Source organism: Pseudoliparis swirei, chromosome 9 (genome assembly GCF_029220125.1).
Source record: "Pseudoliparis swirei isolate HS2019 ecotype Mariana Trench chromosome 9, NWPU_hadal_v1, whole genome shotgun sequence".
Lineage (NCBI taxonomy): Eukaryota > Metazoa > Chordata > Actinopteri > Perciformes > Liparidae > Pseudoliparis > Pseudoliparis swirei.
The window spans coordinates 22,212,262-22,232,917 of NC_079396.1; the positions used below are offsets into that span (position 1 = coordinate 22,212,262).

At 41.6% G+C, this 20,656-nt stretch overlaps 2 protein-coding genes across 3 annotated transcripts; both read right to left on the reverse strand.

The window, feature by feature from the left end:
• Nucleotides 1-2,301: 2,301 nt before the first annotated feature.
• LOC130200182 (SAM pointed domain-containing Ets transcription factor-like) lies at nt 2,302-10,537 on the reverse strand. 2 transcript variants are annotated; one of them, XM_056424230.1, is made up of 6 exons: nt 10,278-10,537; nt 6,909-7,332; nt 4,489-4,686; nt 4,311-4,355; nt 4,050-4,181; nt 2,302-3,223 (listed from the first exon to the last, which is right to left on the reverse strand). In XM_056424230.1, the coding sequence occupies exons 2-6, from the start codon at nt 7,318-7,320 to the stop codon at nt 3,045-3,047; spliced, it is 966 nt and encodes a 321-aa protein (XP_056280205.1). In that variant the 5' UTR covers nt 7,321-7,332; nt 10,278-10,537; the 3' UTR covers nt 2,302-3,044. The 2 variants fall into 2 exon arrangements, with proteins under 2 accessions (XP_056280205.1, XP_056280204.1); XM_056424229.1 differs by having other exon boundaries at nt 4,050-4,184; nt 10,278-10,536.
• A 2,473-nt stretch (nt 10,538-13,010) lies between these two features.
• On the reverse strand, nt 13,011-19,956 carry LOC130199966 (protein ILRUN-like). The gene is made up of 5 exons (XM_056423843.1): nt 19,701-19,956; nt 17,923-18,077; nt 17,277-17,474; nt 16,049-16,374; nt 13,011-14,515 (listed from the first exon to the last, which is right to left on the reverse strand). Exons 1-5 carry the CDS (start codon nt 19,862-19,864, stop codon nt 14,480-14,482), a joined length of 879 nt encoding a protein of 292 aa, XP_056279818.1. The 5' UTR covers nt 19,865-19,956; the 3' UTR covers nt 13,011-14,479.
• Nucleotides 19,957-20,656: the final 700 nt, after the last annotated feature.

Sequence of the window (20,656 nt, forward strand, 5' to 3'; positions counted from 1 at the left end):
TTGTGAATAATGGGAAGATAATATAATCAGTTACGCCCATTTGACGAAGACGAGCGTCTCCAACCTGCATTGTGTACATACAGTGTGACGCCATTTTTGTGTGTGTAGCATTTTTAATGCTGTGTGTGTGTGGTCTGTCGTCATTCTCACACCTGGAATGCTGTGTAGTGTTCAAATGTACCACAAACAGGATCCTGTCTTCTTTTTACTTTCTTTTCTTCTTCTTCTTTCTTTGTGATTTGGCCCCACCTCCTTCCCAGTGTGTGCAGTGCTATGTGTTTTTAACTGTTTCTGAACTTTGCATAGCAGCATGTGCTATGCAAAAAAACCACAAAAGAAGAAAAAAGAAACTTGCATTCCCCGAATCCTGCAGCCTCCTTTGGGAGACAACTTGATGCAACGACAAAATGCAGAGTTTATTGATTAGCATCACATTCTTCTGGACATGAACCGCTTTTATGTTGGTTTTGTTTCTTCTTCTTTCTTTTTTTGACATATTTATTTTTCCTAGCATCACAAACCCGTTGACGATATCATCTCCATGCAACCCGAGGGAAAAGGGATACAGCGTTTCTGCAGAGGCTTTTCATTCTCGGTTCAGTAATTCTGCTCTCATTTTTAACCCATGACTGCTAACGCGAGCCATACGTTCCCTCGGAGCCAAGTGGGGTCAAGTCATCTTCTTGAGGTTGCCGCCGCAGTATATAAGAGGTGGGTTCTGAACAATGGGCCGGGCACTATTTCTTCAAGAGCGAGACGGGGGCCAATGGAGGCCGGCGGTTGTCTGAAGATCGGAAGCCTCTTCAACAGGATGTGAATGTACTTGTGTTCGGGCTCGAAAGAGGACGTTTGTCGAACACTGTTCTCCGCCGTTATTCATGTGGCCCGTGTTTCCCTGTTGAGCCAAAGAATGAACCCAATTCACATCAACTATCCGTTTTCTCCATGCAATAACTGTCACATATCGCATGTGTAAACAGCTTCAGTGATGATCAACTTGTAGCCGCCTCCCCAGTCCACCCGAACGCCACGCGATGACACAGGAATACATTTGTGCTGCAATGCATGTAAGATGACTCACACACAGTGCATCACATGGTCATTTAAAAAAAATCCTTCACTTAATACGTAGAAATTAAATTTATATCAGGAAATGTTGATTCTTGCGTAATCTTGCTACACGTTGCACCTAAATCTATGATTAGGATGGAACAGATGTTTGTTTGTTTACTTTTTTTTTTTTAAATAACTTAGTTGTCCTGAAGTTTTTTTTTATTTCATTGGACCAACAGCAGTCAGATGTGTTTAGCTCTGTGTCTGGAACAGGATTTTGGCAGGTTTGGGTCTCACACATGAGGAGAAACACATCACCAGCTCACAAGTTGTGTCTTAGAGTAAAGCTGTCCAGCATAGCAAAAAGGACTACTGTCATTAAACTGTCCCACTTCCATATGCACACACAGACACACACACAGACACACACACACAGACATACTTATATATATACACATACATGCACTATACACACAAATTCAAACATATTCCACATTACCAGGTTAATATTTGGGGTGAAACATCATCCAGTGTGTATGAGTTGTGTAAATGTAATAGAAACAAAAGTTACAAAAAATGCAAGTAATTGACTATTAAGACAAGATGTAGTGTTATACATGTAAATGTGATTCATTAAAATAACAGCAATGGAAAACATATTAACTAATAGGTACCATATCGTATGACTTTCATTGCAATGGAATTGTCAGTGTATCATAAATAAGCGTGACGATATCCCACGCTGTCAGATTTGTATATGATGTAATTTAAAGATTATATTCTATTGTAACTGTACAACTGTGTTGAGTTGAAAAATGAGACCTAACCATGTTGAGGCAGTAAAAATGTGTACATGTAAATGCTTTTTTATGTTGATGATCTCTTCCTTATGCACACGGGGGACAGCAGCTCATGTTGTGGAAACCCCTATATTAGCGGTCTAGAAGATGTATGTTAATAGTTGGTGATGTACTTTTATCTCCTAACTGGTGTAGTGCCTGTTCATCTTGCTGTAACAAGAAGTTCATTTAAATATGCATAAAGATGATTATGATCACAGATAATAATGATGACAGTGATGAAAAACCCGACTCAAATTTGTTGTGATGGTGTCAATATTGCAATATTGGTTTGAAAAGGTTTGTCCAAGGAAAAAAAAAGAAATTAGTGTCTGTGTTTTTTTTATATGGACTTGGCATGTGATCTATATACTATTTATATTTTGTTCTACTTAAAAGAAGGACAACATTTGGTAATATATTGCTTTATTCTGGATCCTATACATAATCCCAAAGATATAAATGTAAAAAGTATTATCCATCAAGGCTGCTTTGATAAGATATCCACTAACATTTGCATTGCCCTGCAATTCCAACTACTCTGGCACTTAATATCAATAAGTGTCATTAAAAAAATTAAAAATTAAAAAGTTGAATTGAAAGAAAAAGTGACATTTTGGGAAATGATGCTAGTTTGCTTTCTTGCCAAGAGTTGGACGAGAAGGTTGATACCTGTTAGCACAAAGACTGTAAACAGCTATACTAGCGCTGTCTAAAGATATAAAACATATCTTTATTTGTAACTTTTGGACAGAGCGGATTAGCTGTTTCCAGTCTTATGAGAGCGATATCAAGCCCCTCGTCTAATTCTCCACAATAAAGCAAATAAGCACTATTTCGTTCAAATGTTTTCGATAAGAAGAAGAAATATCCTTTTTGAGAAATCATACCTCACACCAAAAAAAAAAAACTTGCAAACAAGAGTGATGAAGACAAATAAAATGAAATAATTATTGAGAATAATAAAGTAGAGTGATGATAGGCAGGAGTGCGTAGTTCAGTATAGGCAGTCTTCACAATTGAAATGAAACATTTAGTATAATGAACAAGCTTCAGGATTCATGTCACTCCAACTGTATGTCCAGCATATCGTTGGTTCCTCCTCAGCTCGTTGTTGTTGTTGTTGTTGTTGAGATCAGCCGATCCTCTTCATCATACAGGGTTGACGAACTGATAGACCAGTCTGCGCGACACATCGGGCTTTCGAATGATGCCTTTCTTGTAGTACTGGCGTATAGAGCGGCTCAGTTTGTCATAGTTCATAGCCGGGCGGTTCTTCCTGATACCCCATAGCCGGGCTACGAGAGCTGAGTCTTCTATTTTGAAAATCCCTTTGAACAGAAGATATGAAATGCATAGTATAGTTTTTTTTTTAGTCAACATTTTGGTAAAGTACGCTGTTTTACTTTTTTGCCAAGATTTGGATGAGCAGATCGATACCACTGTCATGGTCTGTATGCTACATATAAAGTGACAGCCAGGAGACTGTTAGCTTAGCTTAGTTTTGCACAAAGCAACGCTGAAGTTCAAGGAACTGCAGTTCCTCAAATGTCCACTTGCGTTACCCCAAATGTTTTAAGAACTTCACTTTACGTCCACTTATTTTGCATTTATAAAATAATCATTATATATATATATAGAGAGAGAGAGAGAGGGAGATCTCCATATCTATATAGAGAGAGATATATATAGATATCCCTCGAAAAAGAAATGTTTAATCTCAATCATCAGTCATAAAGGTGTAAATAAATAAATACATATCTATCTGTCTATAGATATAGATATATGTATATATATATGTATATATATATATATATATATATATATATATAAATAAAGGTTAAATAAAGGTTTAAATAAATAAATAAATATCTATAGATAGATATTTATATATATAAAGGTGTAAATAAATATAGATATCGATATAGATATATATATATATATATATACAATTATATATATACATTTAGATATAGATATATAAATAAAGGTTAAATAAAGGTTTAAATAAATAAATATAGATATATATATATATCTAGATATATTTATATATATATATATGCATTATATATATAAAGGTCTAAATAAATAAATAAAATAAATATACACACAATAAATAAATGGTTTATAACCCTCTATAATGCAGTATCAACTTACCTTTCTCTTTGTTAAGCCAGCGGATGCAGCGGCTGTAGTTGTGAGGCTTGAGGAGCAGCTCTCGGAGGAACTGCCACAGGTGGATGGGCGGGCTGGGGTAGGTACGAATCACATCTGACCAGGAATCATCCGCTGCTGACATAGGACAGATTTTCAGAAAACAGATGTTACTTCAACTTTGCTTAATCTCAATATCTCCGTCAGTGAAACCATTGTTTTAGTTTGTGTTTTTTAAAATATGTGTTAGAACCAAGAACTTACCAGATTTGCTGTCTTCTGGTGGGCAATACTCCTTCATCGCTTCAGCTAAAAGAAAAAAAGATAGGATGCGTGTAAAGCTACGTCTTACATTTGCTCTTTGCTTCACAATAAAGCTTTTCTAATAAATAACAGCAGAGTTCACCCCCCCCCCCCCCCCTGTGTTTCCCGTTGTTCTCACCAGATCTCCAGATGTCCAGGTGAGCATACAGCATGTCTCCAAACTGCGAGGAGCGTTGCCTGAAGTCTGCTTCCGTCATGGAGCACAGATCTATCCCGCTGACCTCCTGAAACATGGTGCTGACCTGCGGCAGCCGGTACAGGTGCTCGGTCCAGAGGAGCCACTTCTGAACGTGCACATAGCTCCAGTTCAGCGGGTCTGCAGAGGGGAAACACAGAGAGGCGGGACATGTGTTTGTTACACAGCTGCCCACATGTTCACACCTTAAATCAGGGGCGTTTGTAGGATTTAACCAAAGAGACAGAATGTCAGGGTCAGAGTGATATGTTATGCTCATTTGGACTCTATCACTGAGATCCTTAGCATGTATATTAATGCAAAGAATAGAGAGATGTCAAAAGTTATTTCTTGTATTTCAAATTCACTCTTTCACACGCACGCTCACTGGAGACAGTTTCGAACAAAATTGCTAGCTGGCTTCTTGACAGTCTTTTGGAGTTATAAATAATGTGTCCATGTGAGAAACAATAGTTTAATTTAATGATATCATAAAAACATTTAAAATTAAAAGAATTAATGCTAAATTATTTGGGGGGGCTGAAGAACGTTTCAGAGGGGCTGAAGCCCCCCTAAAATAGGCCTAACGACGCCCCTGCCTTAAATGATGACTTTATTTTCACTCATGAAATCACGGCAACATCAATTCATTAGATCGCTAACACACACACGAGGGTCCAGAGAGTGTGTAAGAGCTCTGTGGCTTAGTGTTCTCTGTTCATACGTCTCCCTTAGAAAAGTAATGACCCGTGTTGCATTTAATTATAACCCGGGTCATTGTGAGTCAGGACATGCGGGGCTGCCTCTGAGGAAGTCCGATGACGTGACATAAGGAGCAATGAAGTGCTCGTCGGGAGGATCGATGGGTCAAACACACACTTGACTTTCACCCACGACACCGCGGTCCATGTTGAGGGAAACCAAGTTAATATTGACTTATGTTACCTTCGTTTTGTTACGTAACTTCCGTACTTAACCATTAGGACAGCCGTAACTTTAAGTCTTTAAATTTAAGCCTTTAACTTTAAGCATTTAACTTTAAGTCTTTAACTTTAAGCCCTTAACTTTAAGAGTTTAACTTTAAGAGTTTAACTTTAAGCCTTAACTTTAGACCTTTAACGTTATGCCTTTTACTTTAAGCCCTTAACTTTAAGCCTTAAACGTTAAGCCTTTAACTTTAAGCCCTTAACTTTAAGAGTTTAACTTTAAGAGTTTAACTTTAGGCCTTTAACGTTATGCCTTTTACTTTAAGCCCTTAACTTTAAGAGTTTAAATGTGTAGCCTTTAACTTTAAGCCCTTAACTTTAAGCCTTTAACTTTAAGCCTTTTACTTTAAGCCTTTAACTTTAAGCCGGCTAACTAACTGCTCGTAATGCAGAACATTCTTAGAAGAAACACACACCTCAAAATGTTTTTATTGTTAATCAGATCTACGAACCACTGTGTGAAGATATGTCTCTTTACTTCGTAATAGTAATATTATTTTAGTTTCACAAAGTACATATTTTAAATATAAAACCTCAACAAATGTTGGGGGTAAAGAGTTTGAACATTTGTGTCAAGGCCGGTGACAGAAAGATGCTTTGAGCTGCACGCTGGAACACACGGGCTCCGGTGTTTCATGAGTTTGACCCATATTTAGCACCAAAGGTTAAGAGTGAAGTTCACAAGAAGCAAAGTTATGATCGTCTCCCAACAGAAACGTTTGCACAAGGTGGGCCGGGCCTCAGATGCTTGCCAGCTGTGTGTGACACACTCTGGATGTTGATGTGAGAGCAAACAGAGAGATGATTGGCGTCTGAAGGGTTTGTTTTATTAGATTGCAACTTCTGCCAACACTTTCTTCAGCAGGTTTTTCCATTCAAATGTATAATAACACTAATAACTAGAACCGGCACTCGGTAGAGCGCATACCTTCGCATATCACAAGATTGGGCATTGAATTATGAACATGTTGGCATTAGTTGCATGCCAATTGGATATAAATTGACCGCGCTATGGTAAAAAGAAGATTTTGACCTTTTCATGACATTGACCTAGACCTTTGACCCGATCGATCCCAAAATCGAATCAAATGGTCCCCGGATAATAACCAATCATCCCACCAAATTTCATGCGATTCAAGAAGATTTTGACCTTTTCATACCCTTGACCTTGACCTTTGACCCAATCGATCCCAAAATCGAAACAAATGGTCCCCGGATAATAACCAATCATCCCACCAAATGTCATCCGATTCGGTTTAATACTTTTTGAGTTATGCAAATAACACACACACATACAAATAAATAAATACACGGCGATCAAAACATAACCTTCCGCATTTGCAATGCGAAGGTAACAATAGTTGCATCCTGTCCTACCTGGAGCGATGTTTAGCAGCTTGCAAGCCGTGTCCACATCCTTCAGCACTTCTCCCACCACCATGGTCTGGACCTGCTCCAGACAGCGCTCCTCCACCTGACCCTCCATCTCAGAGGGGGGCTCCTGGTGGGGCAGGCTGGGCTTGGCCGGGCTGGCCTCTTGCGTCCTGGGGGGAGGGTCAGCGAGAGCCGGGGCCTCCGTCATCCTCAGCATCCAGGGGTTCTCCTCCACGGCCAGTCGGTCGTAGCAGGGGAGGTAGACGCCCGGCCAGCTGAGTTCCGGCAGCCCCAACTTGATGTCGTCCGCCTCGTCCGGCCAGGACATCCTGGTGTCGGCGAGGGGTTGGCTGATGTAGAGAGGTGAGTGTACGGCGCAGCCTGTGTGTTCACATCCCGGACTCCCCATGCTCATGTTTGTTTCACACTGCAAGAAGAAAGCACCGTTGTCACAAAATGCCATCGTCGATTTCCTCCCATCTGACACAGTGACGCTGACACATTGATGCGTCCATTCCCAAAATGTCAATATCGAAATAGCAGCAATCCTTAAGTATACATGACATTTCTTCCATGGTATTTACTCCTCTGGGGCTTCCTTTGAAATAAGGGATCTGTCAGTCCAGCTTTGCAAAGCTGCGCCGATGTGTGGCGGCTTGACTCATTGAAGTCACATTGTCCTTCAAAGAATTGTGATTGTTCCTCAAAAATTCAGTTTTTTAAAATTAATTTCACACCTTCTCGTGAAATATACAGTATATTTTTAGAAACATCCAGGTGAGTTCAGTTCAGCCTTATCTTCCATTGTTTTCAACATCATTCAACAATCTCAGAAGGCAATCTGCTCCACCTTTAAATGCAGATAGCGAAAGAAAGATGAAAGCCTCGTGTGAAACTATAAGTTAAAATAAATGTGTTGTTCAGTAATACAGAGAAATGCACGAGATTACGTGTTGCTGCTGACACAATGTATCACCCAGTGCCTTTTCAGGTCGCCAAGATGGATTGTAAGCTAATTGCGAAATAAAAGCTTGATAGAACAGTATACAAAGGGTGGGACACATTTAATATGTGGATAAAGGATAAGTAGTGGCAGCGTATTCATCGCTGTATGCATAAGAGAACAGCTCACCGGGCTGGGAGTGGTGCCGTATGCCAGTGTTTGATGTGACGAAATGATACACCTGTTTCCATTGCAATGTGTCTATTTAATAGAAAGAAATGCTTTTTTTCTCCCAGTTTTGCCTACTTTCAGGCACAATGTATGGGACATTTTAAAATATATATATCAAAAATGCATGACAAAAGTGAGAGAAGTAAAAAAAATAATAATAATAGACTGCACATTATGCTGAATATTATTTACAGGCTACCTGTTGGTAAACATTGACTGAGCTGAAGGACTGCTCCTCCAAAACAATGGCACATGGCGAGAGATCAGGCTTTAAAAGCTGCACTGCTGTTGGACTTTTGTGAACTCAAGTGAGCTAGAAATACCAAAAGAGGAGGCAAAGATGACAGTAATGACGTATTTGTTGATGCTATTTATTGCCCTTTAGCCAACATGACCAACACACCACGACAGGACCGCCACACATCAAACACTTGTGAGCGTGGAGTCGAGGAGCGAGGCCTCGATGCCTGGACGCATGTCTCTGCCATTAGTCCCTCGCCTGCAGCCACTACCAGTTGAGATGTTTAACAAAAACTTGCTCTGCTAGATTATCCATTTTCTCTAAAAGAATGTGCGTGTGTGAGTACGTGTGTGTGTGTGTGTGTTCAAATGAAAGCAGCGCGCTCATGCAAACAGGCTGTGTTTTACACCTCCTTGGAGAGCATCCAAACTGATATGAGAAGCATTTTGTCGATATGAAAAGCTGAGCGCATTCATCGCCGCCTGCATTCCCCTGTTCTTTGGACAAAAGGTGATTAATAACAACACACCTTTAGCTTTTAAAGTGTGTGTGCGTGTGTGCGTGTGTGTACGTGTGTTACATTACAGGTAGAAGGGTGGCAGTGACAGAAGAGAGTGAACGGGAACAAATAATGTAAGTTATGTTTATACGCACACATATTTTTTTATTTATGGGATTGTTGCCATTTATCGAATTATGAATAGATGCGATATCGGAACATAACTGGGATGTTAACGACAGTTGGTTATTCTCTGCATCCTAATTTGAAATTCATTACTTGAAATAATATTTGATATGACAGCAAACTCATCAATTATTCTGAGAGCGATAGGATCGTAACGATATTGTCAATAATAGCATCGGTGGTGGCAGAACAGTCAGCTGGTATAGTCATAATACCTGTCGTGGAGATAGTGGGAACATAAATGTGTTAATACATTACAGATGTATCAGTCGTAGCACATACTCATAACACCGAGGGGAGTCATTGTAATAATAGAAGTCATTTCAGTGACAGGAAGTGGTGGAAAGTAACACAACAATTACATTCTCAGGCATTGTTTTTTATTTCCATTTGATGTAAATTAGTAATTTAATTTTAGAGCCACTATAGTTGCAATAAGTTTCTATAGTTACTGCTTAATTCGCGGCTTTAGCTCAGTGGGGTAAGAGGGCCGTCCTGCAACCGCAGGGTTGTGGGTTCGATCCCCGCTCTCCCCATTAGTTGCAAGTCGAAGTGTCCTTGAGCAAGGCACTGAACCCCAGTTGCCACCGCAGCCCACTGCTCCATAATAACTAAGGATGGGTCAAATGCAGAGAACTAATTTCCCCTTGGGGATTAATAAAAGTGTATATTCTTACTTGCATGTTACTGTGAGTAAAAACTAAGAAGAACATAATTAATAATTAGAACAAACATCTCATGAGATGTGATGAAACAAATCAGCAATAAGTATTAGTAAGTAAAAAACAAAATACAAGATAATGCATCTATTTTAAAATTTTAAAAAGCACATGGGTTGCAAATATCATTAGCGAAGGCTTCCCTCTGTCCCAGTGAGCTGTGAAAGTGAGTGACAGCGAGCAAGCGATTCATTTTATTATTCACACACCTGTGCATTGACTATTGTGTCGACTGTGAAAAAAGCAACGTGATGTGTATTTTATTCAATGTGTACGCGTCCCACAGTATTTATAGTAGGCGGGCCTTCCAGAATACACAAAACTCAGCATCAATATTCATTAAAGACACAAACTATTCCGAAGCAATCCTAAAATAAAGGGAGCATAAAACTCAAAGACGACGGCGTGGATTCATTCACGACAACGTGACCGTTCCTGCTCGAACTTCTTTCACGCGTTGGTGTTCACTCGGTTCAATACGGGTTCTATCGTGTCATAACAGTAGTATAGGCAAAGTATTTTTGAGTTTTTTACCGCGAAGCTGCCGTCTTACCTCGTCAGTGTTGGGTTCGGTACAGTTTCCAAATGCTGAGGCCTCTCGTCAGCTCTGCCTGGGTTTCTTATTTTGTTGTTGTTCCTGACCGTCTCAGTTGAGATGTGGACTAAAGTCAAAACTGGGTCTCTTTAGCCCAGCAGGTGAGGATGTGCACAGCTGTCCACCGCGGCCTCTCCAGACTCCTTGTTGGTGCGAGCAGCATGAGTCTGACTAATTACGGACACCTTGCCTTCGTGACATATCAATTCTGAAAGAAAGGGTGTGTGTTGAAGTGAGGGAGGTTGCTCCCAAGTGCCTACTGAATGACTTGGGGCAGTATTCCAGTATTCATGGAAAGTTTCTTTCAGTAAACATACATGGGGAGTTTTAACAGCTGGGGGGGGGGGGGGGGGCATTCATGAGCATCCCACACTTTGCAAAACATTAAGATGTTGAAGATTAAAAGCATCTCGTCTAAATGGGATCCACTGACGTGGTCGTGTCAAAGGTCACCGTTGTGTCTGAGGGTTAGGAGTTAGGGGATAGGGGTCGGAGGTGGATCAATAGTTTGTGACTATTTTGGGGGTGAATCTGCGATCGAAAATCTAGACCAGAGGAGCTTTGAAACTCACACTTTCCGAAGGGTTTGAGCTGTCACGTCGATCCTCTGGGAAGAGGATCGGCACACTATTTGAATACAGTAGCTTTCCATTGAAGAAAATCAACACTGGGTTTATTGGAGACGATTGGAACAGAGAGGAGTAGGAGGAAAGTGACACGGGAGTTACATAAGTTATGCCGTAATGTGTCAGGATCAACTGAAACGCAGATATCTCGCTGAAGAAGAGAGCGTCTAATATTCTGCGTGTTTTTATGGGCTGGATCTCGCCCTGAACTCACATGACGCCAGAAAGGCCGACAATGCAGGGACACATGGCGTCTAGACAGCGTGACACACCGAAAAGAAATAACTCATGGTCATAGTTTTGAAAAAGTTAAGAAAACTATTAATGGAGTGGAGGCGGGGAGGGGGGAGAAGTTGAAGAACTGGTCCACGGAGCCGAGTTCAAGAGAAGGGAAAGGAGAAAGCGAGTGTGTAAATGTTTGCTGAAGCTAAACAGTAGAGTTTGTGCGGTCGTGTTGAAATATTCTAAAGTGCTTCGTGTGTATCCACCCACATAAATCACCTTTGGCATGGCAGCTTCAACAACCTGCTCGACACCTGTGCGGTAAAGACTTCTAGCTGGAGCTGATGAAGTCAAACTAAAAAAGAAAAAGTTACGACAAGAACTTCTTTGACTCGCTGCAGCTCTGTGAGTCAGTTGCATCTTAACAGACACGAACCCTGTGTTGACTTTGCCGCCGCAGTATATCTCCCGCGCCTCGCCGTCACACACTGAGCAGTCGATGTGCAAAATGTCAAGCGAGCGCTGCTGCTTCGGGCCCTTTGGCCTCGCTGCTCCACCCCGAGAGACCCTAATTAGAGAGAGAGATGGGGGGGGGGGGGGTGGACTGCTTTTGACCGGTAACCCTCCAGGCTATCCGATGACAGGCCACGATCGGTCACTGTCAGGCTTCACCGTTTTTTAGCCGCAGTTGCAGTTTTTTCCTCGAGTGACGAGCCCTGTATTTTTTGAGCGCTCACAAATGAGACACCAGAAAACCAAAAAGCTCTCATGACTTTTTATGTTAAACCGGGTCCGAGTGTATTCATCCGCAGTGCTTTACTATTTGGGAAGGACAAGGGGAAGCGGGAGCAAGAACTGTCAGGCGGGTAATGTGTCGGGTGATTCACAAGTTTCTTGTTTGATTTCTTCTTTTTTTTAATGTAAATTTGAATGTTTCTTTATGATTCATAACTGCCACGCCCTTGTTAAATGCACAGAATGCATAGTGAACTAAATGTAAAGCAGGACATGCATAAAAGTATCAGGAACATTTGGTAACCATAAAATCATGTCTACTTGATATGCAATAACATCCCCAAAAAAATTGTTAGATTTCAAAGTCAAAAAGGAAACGGGGAGAGTACAGAGTTGGAGGAACTCGTGGAGGCTAAAAAGTGTTTCCATCCAACCATAATCCACAATGTGGAATGAGGAAATGGTGAAAGCTGTTCCGTGTGAAAACGACAGGAGACGGATGTCAATACTTTTGAGTTTTCAGTGATAATTTAATCATACAAACATTCATCAAACACACAAGAAGAAAGAAGGAAAAAAGCTTTCATCTGGATGCACCTCCTCATCCTCATCAATGTGCTGCTGCATGCCGACTGACTCATTCTGCAATCTGGAAAACTCAAGAGATGCAAAATAACCCTTGTTGACATCTGTGAGAAGAAATATCCGTCCTTATCATCTTTGAACAGAGATCCTCTCGACATGTTGTCGAAGCTCAGGCGCCCCCCGGGGGGCTTACAGTTATCGCCTGAATATAAAGGTGTGTTTACCTGACCCGGTGGGTGGTCTTACTGCGGGTGCTGCAGACGGCGAGATACAAATCAGAGTCGATAAACCCTTCAGGACCCAACTGTCCTTGTGGAGGAGCGGGAACGCGCCGCGGAGGTCAGTGCATACAGGTCGGCCGCTCAGTGCGGGTAGATATGCGGCTCGCGAGTCGTTTCATTCTGTTCGTTTGTTTACCGGCGCAGTAAATTGAAAGGATCAGATGTGTTTTTATTTATAAAAAATAAAATAATTAGCAAAAAGCTCACCGATGACTCGTGAAAATAATTCTGAGACTCTGATGTGGAGCATTCCAAGCAATTTTTTTTAACAATAGACAGAAATATTCAGAACAATAATTACATAAATAAAACTGCCAGTTCGATGCAAATACACAACGTCGAATCTTTGGGTAAATGAATAAACATTATCCTCTTCTACATTCATTAGATACATTCAACTTAATAGGATTAAAGCAACTCCAAGACCGCTCTAAAATGAAAAAGAACATTTATGTTCGAACCATGTTTAATTTGTTTCTTTGTTTTACCGCTGCTCGTATGGCTTGAATTCAATGCCTTACGTCAGGGTGTGCGTTCGTCCTGCGATGCTTTATTCTAATGCAAGCATGTAAAAGAAAACTAACTCTTAGCTTCCGACAATAAGTGGGGAAATCTCTAATACTGCGTTATTACTAATAATGAATACTCTGCTAATATTCTTGTAATATTTCATAGATGTGTATATATGAAAACCAATGACTCTATTCAGCATGTTGGCTCCAGATCGCAAAGCTTTAGAGAAGGAAAAAAAGTTTCTGTACAATTTTGAAGACTAAACCTTAACAAATAATAGGAGCCAAAATAAATGAGTTATGCTTATCAGTGCTGATCATATCTTGTGTTATGAGTTAAGTCCGACTCCCTCCAGGGCAGAACATTTGACACGCGTTTTTTTTTTAATTGCTGGTGCTACGACGACAGCATAGAAATGATGGCCCATAATGCAGGAGCCATGTATACGAGCAAAATATATACTTCTAAAAGGATGTGGCCGTCCCCCTTTTGTTTAAAAAGTTAATATTAAAAAAAAGTATATGAATGGTTTGCTTCAGAGAGGCCGGTTGTATGAGATTTAGTTACAGGGAACGGGTGCAGAAACCCCATCGACAGACCAAGAGTCAGAGCAGAAACTGGAGAATCAGTTGGCAAAATAAATGGCTTTTCCTCCAAAGTCTCTCTTTCAGGTTTCACAATGCACACACACACACACACACACACACACACACACACACACACACACACACACACACACACACACACACACACACACACACACACACACACACACACACACACACACACACACACACACACACACACACACACACACACACACACACACACACACAATTGTTCACAAATACACCCCCCTCCTCCCCTCCCTCCCCCGGTTCATTTGCACTCCGACAACAAACAAAAAGAAATCCAACGGAAAATCAGAAAAAAGGAAAAAAAAGTCACCACTCGAAGAAAAGAAGAAGAAGACTCATAGCACTCATTTAGTTTAACTTAGCATTCACGCGTGCATACAGTGGGTTCGTGGGATGTTGGTTGAGCTGCACGTCGGCCTCTGGTTCTTCTCAAAGACGAGCCGGGTTTTGCATAAAGAGTTTTTCGAATCGCCACGCTCTCGAAACCAGCCGCTTTCTCTCGCTGGCGTGACGAGAGCTCCGGAGGTTCGGTGCTGCTTCGCGGCGACAAGTCCCTCCATTTAGGAGTGCCCGAACGGAAAGGGCTCCTGGATAGCCTGCAATGAAGAGAAGCACGGTGAACAACCAGGACCAGACTCAACTCGGTCAGACGTGTACAATCTCGCCGTCTGTAAAGTCAGACTTGTTGACCAGTGGATTTCCAGGACTTTTCCAGGACTTTAAACCAAATTTCCACGACCAAACTGAAATCTCGGTATAAACATGAAAAATGTAGAACATTTTGCGTATTGAGAGCGTACGCCGGCTTATGTTTTGAGCGTCTTTCTTTAGAAAACATATTAATTATGTCACACTTGCCATGAATGAACATGTGATTACAACAACATTTCCATGACTTTTCCAAAACTTTTATGATTTAAGTTTTTTTTCCCATGACTTTTCCAGGCCTGGAAAATGACCATTTTGAAAATTCCATGACTCTTCCAGGTTTTCCATGACCGTACGAACACCTGTTCAGAGTGCTCGAGGCGGCCTGGGCTGTTTGTACTGAGCTCAGTCCGCCTCCACACACTTCCCACCGGTCCTGTGCATCTCTCAGGAACGTTCCAGACCTGCCTTTCTCTTCCTGTCCACCAGATGCCCTCAAGACTTCCAAATCCTCCCCACGTGACGCACCTGCCTCTAACGGTGTCACCTGACCTGCCGGAATACTAAGCAGCTTTCTGGCTCCACCCCTTTGGATTTCTTTGTGGTTTGGACTCGCCTCTCTTAAATGTCTGCGTTTGCATTCTCAAGTTTGTCGACTTGTTCCGTGACACGCTTATCGCTGGTCTTTTTGTTCACTACTAGGTGTTTTCGGCCTTGATAGCAGGTTTGGTTTACGACCAAACGCCTGCTGAATGAAATGGCATCGCTGAGCTTTGTGTGTTAGTGATTGCCGAATGTCTGAATGCGAAAAGGCTAAACTGATATGATGACCTGGTGAATAAATAACCTGCTAAACATGGGAGATTTAGCATCCGTCTCAAATCTCCACCGTACGCAATTAGAAGCTCACAAATCCGCCAGTGTGGCTGTAGACGGTTTGTTTTAAATGTCAAACTGGAGGGAATTAACTTCCCCGCGGTTTCAAGTTGACGCGGTGAGGAGCGACCCAATTCTTCCAATACTGCAGCCTCGAGCCAATTACTCAAACGGTATGTCAGCTCGATAGAAATGAGACGGATGAGATGTTTACTTTCTCACGATTGCCGCTACTTTCATTACTCGATGACGAATTTGAAATGATTCTACAAGGCACTTTACTTTGTTTTCCCCCTGTATATTTAGTATTAGTATTTAGTTTTGTGTTTTATATTTATTTTCATTGATGCTCTGATGTGCTTTTTTGTGTGATTTTTGAAATGTCCCCACTGTGGGACGAATAAAGGATTATCACATCATATCATATCATAGAAATAACCTTAAAATCAACTTTGTATTTATTGATCTATACTTTTGTCGTTGTAAATCAGACTTTCAAGTTGCCATTCTGCTGATGACTGACATTTGAAGATAATAACCTCAACCACGAGTCACTAATATGGACAATCCCCCCCTCCCCTCCCCCGCCCTTTGCGACATCTTACCTGGTTATAAGAGACTACTGACAGATTGCTTTGTAGACTATTTGCTACTAAGTCCACAGAGGTGTGTGAAAGTCCGTTCCGATCTTGCTGCAGCTGGTTGGGGCTCCCCTGCCAATGTTCCTCTGCGACCCTGTGGCCGCCGGCATCGCGGAGGCTGTTGTTGTTGCCGTTGGGGCACTTGTTCTTCTCCGGCGAGGCGAACGGGTTGTAGTCTTCCTCCATGCTGCGGTGAGGCTGGGTGTTGAACTCCCCTTGAAAAGAGGACAGCTGCTGCGTGACGCCGAGGAGGCCTCCGACCTCCACGCTCAGGATCACCCAGATGACGTCTGTCGGAAGAAAACGAACAGCGCGTCAGAATACTCAACGCCACCGCCGCTGTCCCACGCCACCTCGTGCTTAGCTGCCCACCAGAAAATATCACGTTCAGAAGCTAGACCCCCCCCCCCCCCCCGCCCCCGCATGATAACCTCAAAGATTTAAATTGCCCCAGATTCTGCAATTCTCCTCTCCCACGGCGAGTGGCGTTACGTGAGGAATTATTGCCATGAACACCTTAAAGAAACATTAAGGCTAATTCTTTATTAATTGAGTATGCCACTGCTGTTTAGTTTGTAAGTAGGCAAGTCTTGAGGGACTTCCTGTTGGGATCCTTCATACACGTTTAACTTGCAGGAGGATATAAATCAGTCAAATTAATAACTCTTGATTATGTGCTGATAGAATGGCCAATCGCTCTTAATAGTTTTAGCCGAAGGAAATTCATTGAAAATGATCTCGCTCTATCATCTTAAGTAACGACTGTTGCCCCCGACTGCGAACGACAGTACTCTGCTTTTTATTCACATGTTGGCCGCTCAGGTCAAGACTGGTGATTATTATTTAACTGGTCATTTATTCTTGTAGTCAAGAAAAAAAAATGTCTTAAAAAGCCCACGTTGACATTTTCCAATAGGAGCCAAAAAATAAGCAGCAAATCTTCACATTTGAGAAGCTGGATTTTTTTCCGCTGGAAAATGAATGAAAAAAAGAATAAATAAAAAAAGAAATATATATATAGAAATAAAAAAAATATATATATATATATATAAATAAAAAAAGAAATATATATATAGAAATAGCTGCGAATAATTTATTTCCGGCGACTGATTCACTGACTAATTGTTTCAGTGGGTTCTTGAGCAAATGTACTGAAGAGCAACAATTCTGGTGTGCAGCTTTTTGTCCTCACCTCCGAAGTAAAGTCCGGTGGCTGTGCACATTCTCCACTGGCCCTGGTACATGCCGGGAGACGCGGGGCTCTGCATCTGCACACTAACATCGGCCATGCCTTGAGGGTCTAGAGACCGCACCATCACCATGTTCACGTGACCAAACTGATCTCCGCTGACGTACTTCAGAGAAACCCCCGGAGGCCACGACTCTGCACCTGGAAGACACATAAAGAACTATGCTGAACTCTTTCTATTACAGGGTTCTTACACATTTTGACCAGTGGATTTCCAGGACTTTTCCATGACTTTAAACCAAATTTCCATGACCAAACTGAAATCTCAGTATCAACACGAAAAATGTAAAAAAAATTGTGCGTATTGAGAGCGTACGCCGGCTTATATTTTGAGCGTATTTCTTTAAAAAACATATTAATTATTTCAAACTCGGCGTAAATGAACACGTGATTATAACACATTTCCATGACTTTTATGATCTAAGTTTTTTCCATGACTTTTCCAGGCCTGGAAATGACCATTTTGAAAATTCCATGACTTTTCCAGGTTTTCCATGACCGTGCGAACCCTGTATTAGAGAGTTATTATTTTTTAACTCGCAGGATCTGCTGTCAGCTCTGCGATCTCGTATTGTTCAAGCAGACTTACCCATGTTCTGTACTCTCCAGGTCTTTGTGAAAGTCGTGTCCGGTGGAACTGATTCGCCCTCACCAATCGTCACGTCGCTCACAAAGGACATGCACGGCGCACTGATGTTCGGACTCTCAAAGTCGTAGTAGGCTCCGATGGCTGCTTGTAAATTCCTGGGGGGCAAAGGTACAAATACAGGTGATCACTACAAATGTATATTGGGAATATTCAAATGCAGTTTGCACATAATATGAATGAACAAACGTCAGGCCACATATGGCCACATTCCCTTGTCAATATTTTGCACATCCCTTCAACAATCTATACTGATCTTTCATTTGAAAAACTAATTAATTGTACATACTGTTACAGTACTTTTATCTTGTCGTATGTTTTGTTCTTCGTGACTTTTAAAAAAAATCAGATTTTCTCAATGTTCATTGTTTTACCCCTAGAGCAATATGTGAAAACCTACTTAGCAATAAACCTAATTCTAACATATTTTTGACAAAACATATCCCACTGCGGTTGCTCTGCTCTCAAATAAGCAGTACAATTCAATTTAAATGGTAAGAAATTATTGCATTAAATGTGGAAACCACAAGCATACACATTTTACAAAATCAACTGAAGAAGACTCATACCAAGGGCCTGGGAGTCAATCGTGTCCCTGACAAGAATCTACAGAAAACATTGATATGTTTTCACTACAAAATTGTTCTGTGGTATGCTGTGACTGCTTCAAAATGCGTATATTGTCTGCAGGCCCAGAGAGATTACGAATGGGTGGTCATCCATAAACCAGCAGTTTGTATTTTTAGAAACCCCGTTGCAGAATGGCGTCACGTGTTACTACAACAGCCTCCACTGCTCTCCGATGTCTTCCATAGACCTGCATTAACTTATTACTGCACATGCGCTGAAACATTAAGACCCTTTTAAGACAATTTGACCCTTCTTTGCCAAACGCATCAGTTTTCACCCACGATTTCGATTTATGACGTCGAATATATCAACGGGAGTCGCATTTTATAGCCAAAGAAGGCATTTTAACGGTAGTTTGCGAAGCATTTACTGCAACATCACGTGAAAAATACATCAAATAGAGTATCCGAGTACAGTTGGGTACAACTAAATTAACCAGGCTCGCGCCGCTAACGCGTTGAGCCACGTTAAATTAGAATACGTTACGTAATACACGTTTGTCGGCAAAAGAGTGAGACGTTACGTTTGGTCGTCTCGGCTGTCGATAATGTGAAAGTGACGAAAAGTCCGACTCAATAAGAAGTTAACACACTGCGAAGGGAATAGTTTACAACTTTTAATCGTTAGTTGTAACCTGGTCATACCTAGCTTTGCACTAAAAGCGGCGACTATGGTTTACAACTCCATTTTAAAAAAAGCGTTCGTTACACACATTAGTTTCACGTGTTTCGTTTAAATAAACAAGACCCCGACGTCGACGTGTGTTAACTCCGGTTTTATTCATCGTGTTAAGCGCAACACGCTCCTTCCCACCGTGTTCCCCACGGTGACTCAGCTAACGCTAACGGTGGTCAAGTTACTACCACGTCGTTAGCTGTCATTTTGCCCACGTAAACATCGCTAACGTAACCGCTATCACCCTGCCACAATGAAGAATAACGCTCATAATGATTCCCTTCCTCCCCCCCCCCATTGTTTTACCGACGACATATCTTTAAAACGAGAATCACTGCCGGGTAGAAAGCTAGTTAACAGCACCACTCGTCTAAACAATAACCCACACAGCAGGCCGGACGGATCCTCGAGCTCACCAGTTGGTCATGTCCAGGAAGAAGGCGCATCCGGCGGGGTTGAGCTGGAACCCGAGGAGCCTCTGAAATTCCGATATCAAGATGTCTTTGTCTGTTGTACCCAAGCAGCTGAATTTCTGCATGAGCTCCTGGTCCAGGTCCAGGTCCAGGTCCATGCCTTCCATCACGGATTCGCCCGGACAGAGACGGGGGGCTTCACTCCTAATTCAGTCCGAGGCCTCGACTTGTCATAACAAACTCAACAACAGGGCCGAGTGCGCATGTCACATGATTGTGTTCCGTGCCTATGAGCCACCGGCCTGGAGGAGGAAAGAAAACACTACTTTTACACTAGGGGTGTTATTACAGTAATGCTATGTAATAAAATGCATTTATAATACCATCAAATAATATAGCACGTGTGTACATTTACAAAATATCGTATTAAATAACAGTTTAGACATTTTCTAAAAACATTTTTTTTAAATAACTGCCATTTGTCACCAGTCTGTTTCATGTTGGTTCATTTAGCAATAGTTGTATTTCTACACAGGAAATTGAGCAGTGTGAGTAGTTTTGCTTGTTCCATGTGTTGTATACTCGACATGGCGAGTTTGGGGGCCCAGGGGCAAAAAGTCAAAGGCCCCGTTGCCTCCAAGTTCCCATCAAGCACGGTGCACACAACACACTAAAGATGGCAGTTCAATAATGTTTTGCTCAAAGACCCATGAAACCAGCCAGAACTCTTGAACTACAATCCTCCCGGACTACATGTGGTTGTTTAGCTATTTAATGATAAAGATTGTAACACTAAAATATACCAGATTGGCTCCTAATAATTTCCACAACCTGATAACCGCCCAGAGGCCCCAATCCCTCAGGGCCCCCAAAGGCTCCAGGTTCATTAACAAGAGCCGGTTGTGATAATTCAATTAATTGCACGTTTATTTTGTAATACTCCATTCAGTACTAAAGCC

Excerpts from the sequence above, each read along its gene's own strand:
- LOC130200182 (XM_056424229.1), bottom strand. The coding sequence starts at position 7,320 with ATGAGCATGGGGAGTCCGGGATGTGAACACACAGGCTGCGCCGTACAC. Across the intron at positions 4,185-4,310 it reads ACCAGAAGACAGCAAATCTG|CAGCGGATGATTCCTGGTCA; the intron begins GTAAGTTCTTGG and ends GTCCTATGTCAG. Across the intron at positions 3,224-4,049 it reads CTGGCTTAACAAAGAGAAAG|GGATTTTCAAAATAGAAGAC; the intron begins GTAAGTTGATAC and ends TTCTGTTCAAAG.
- LOC130199966 (XM_056423843.1), bottom strand. The coding sequence starts at position 19,864 with ATGGAAGGCATGGACCTGGACCTGGACCTGGACCAGGAGCTCATGCAG. Across the intron at positions 17,475-17,922 it reads CTGGAGAGTACAGAACATGG|GTGCAGAGTCGTGGCCTCCG; the intron begins GTAAGTCTGCTT and ends TGTGTCTTCCAG. Across the intron at positions 14,516-16,048 it reads CAGTAGTCTCTTATAACCAG|GCTATCCAGGAGCCCTTTCC; the intron begins GTAAGATGTCGC and ends TCTTCATTGCAG.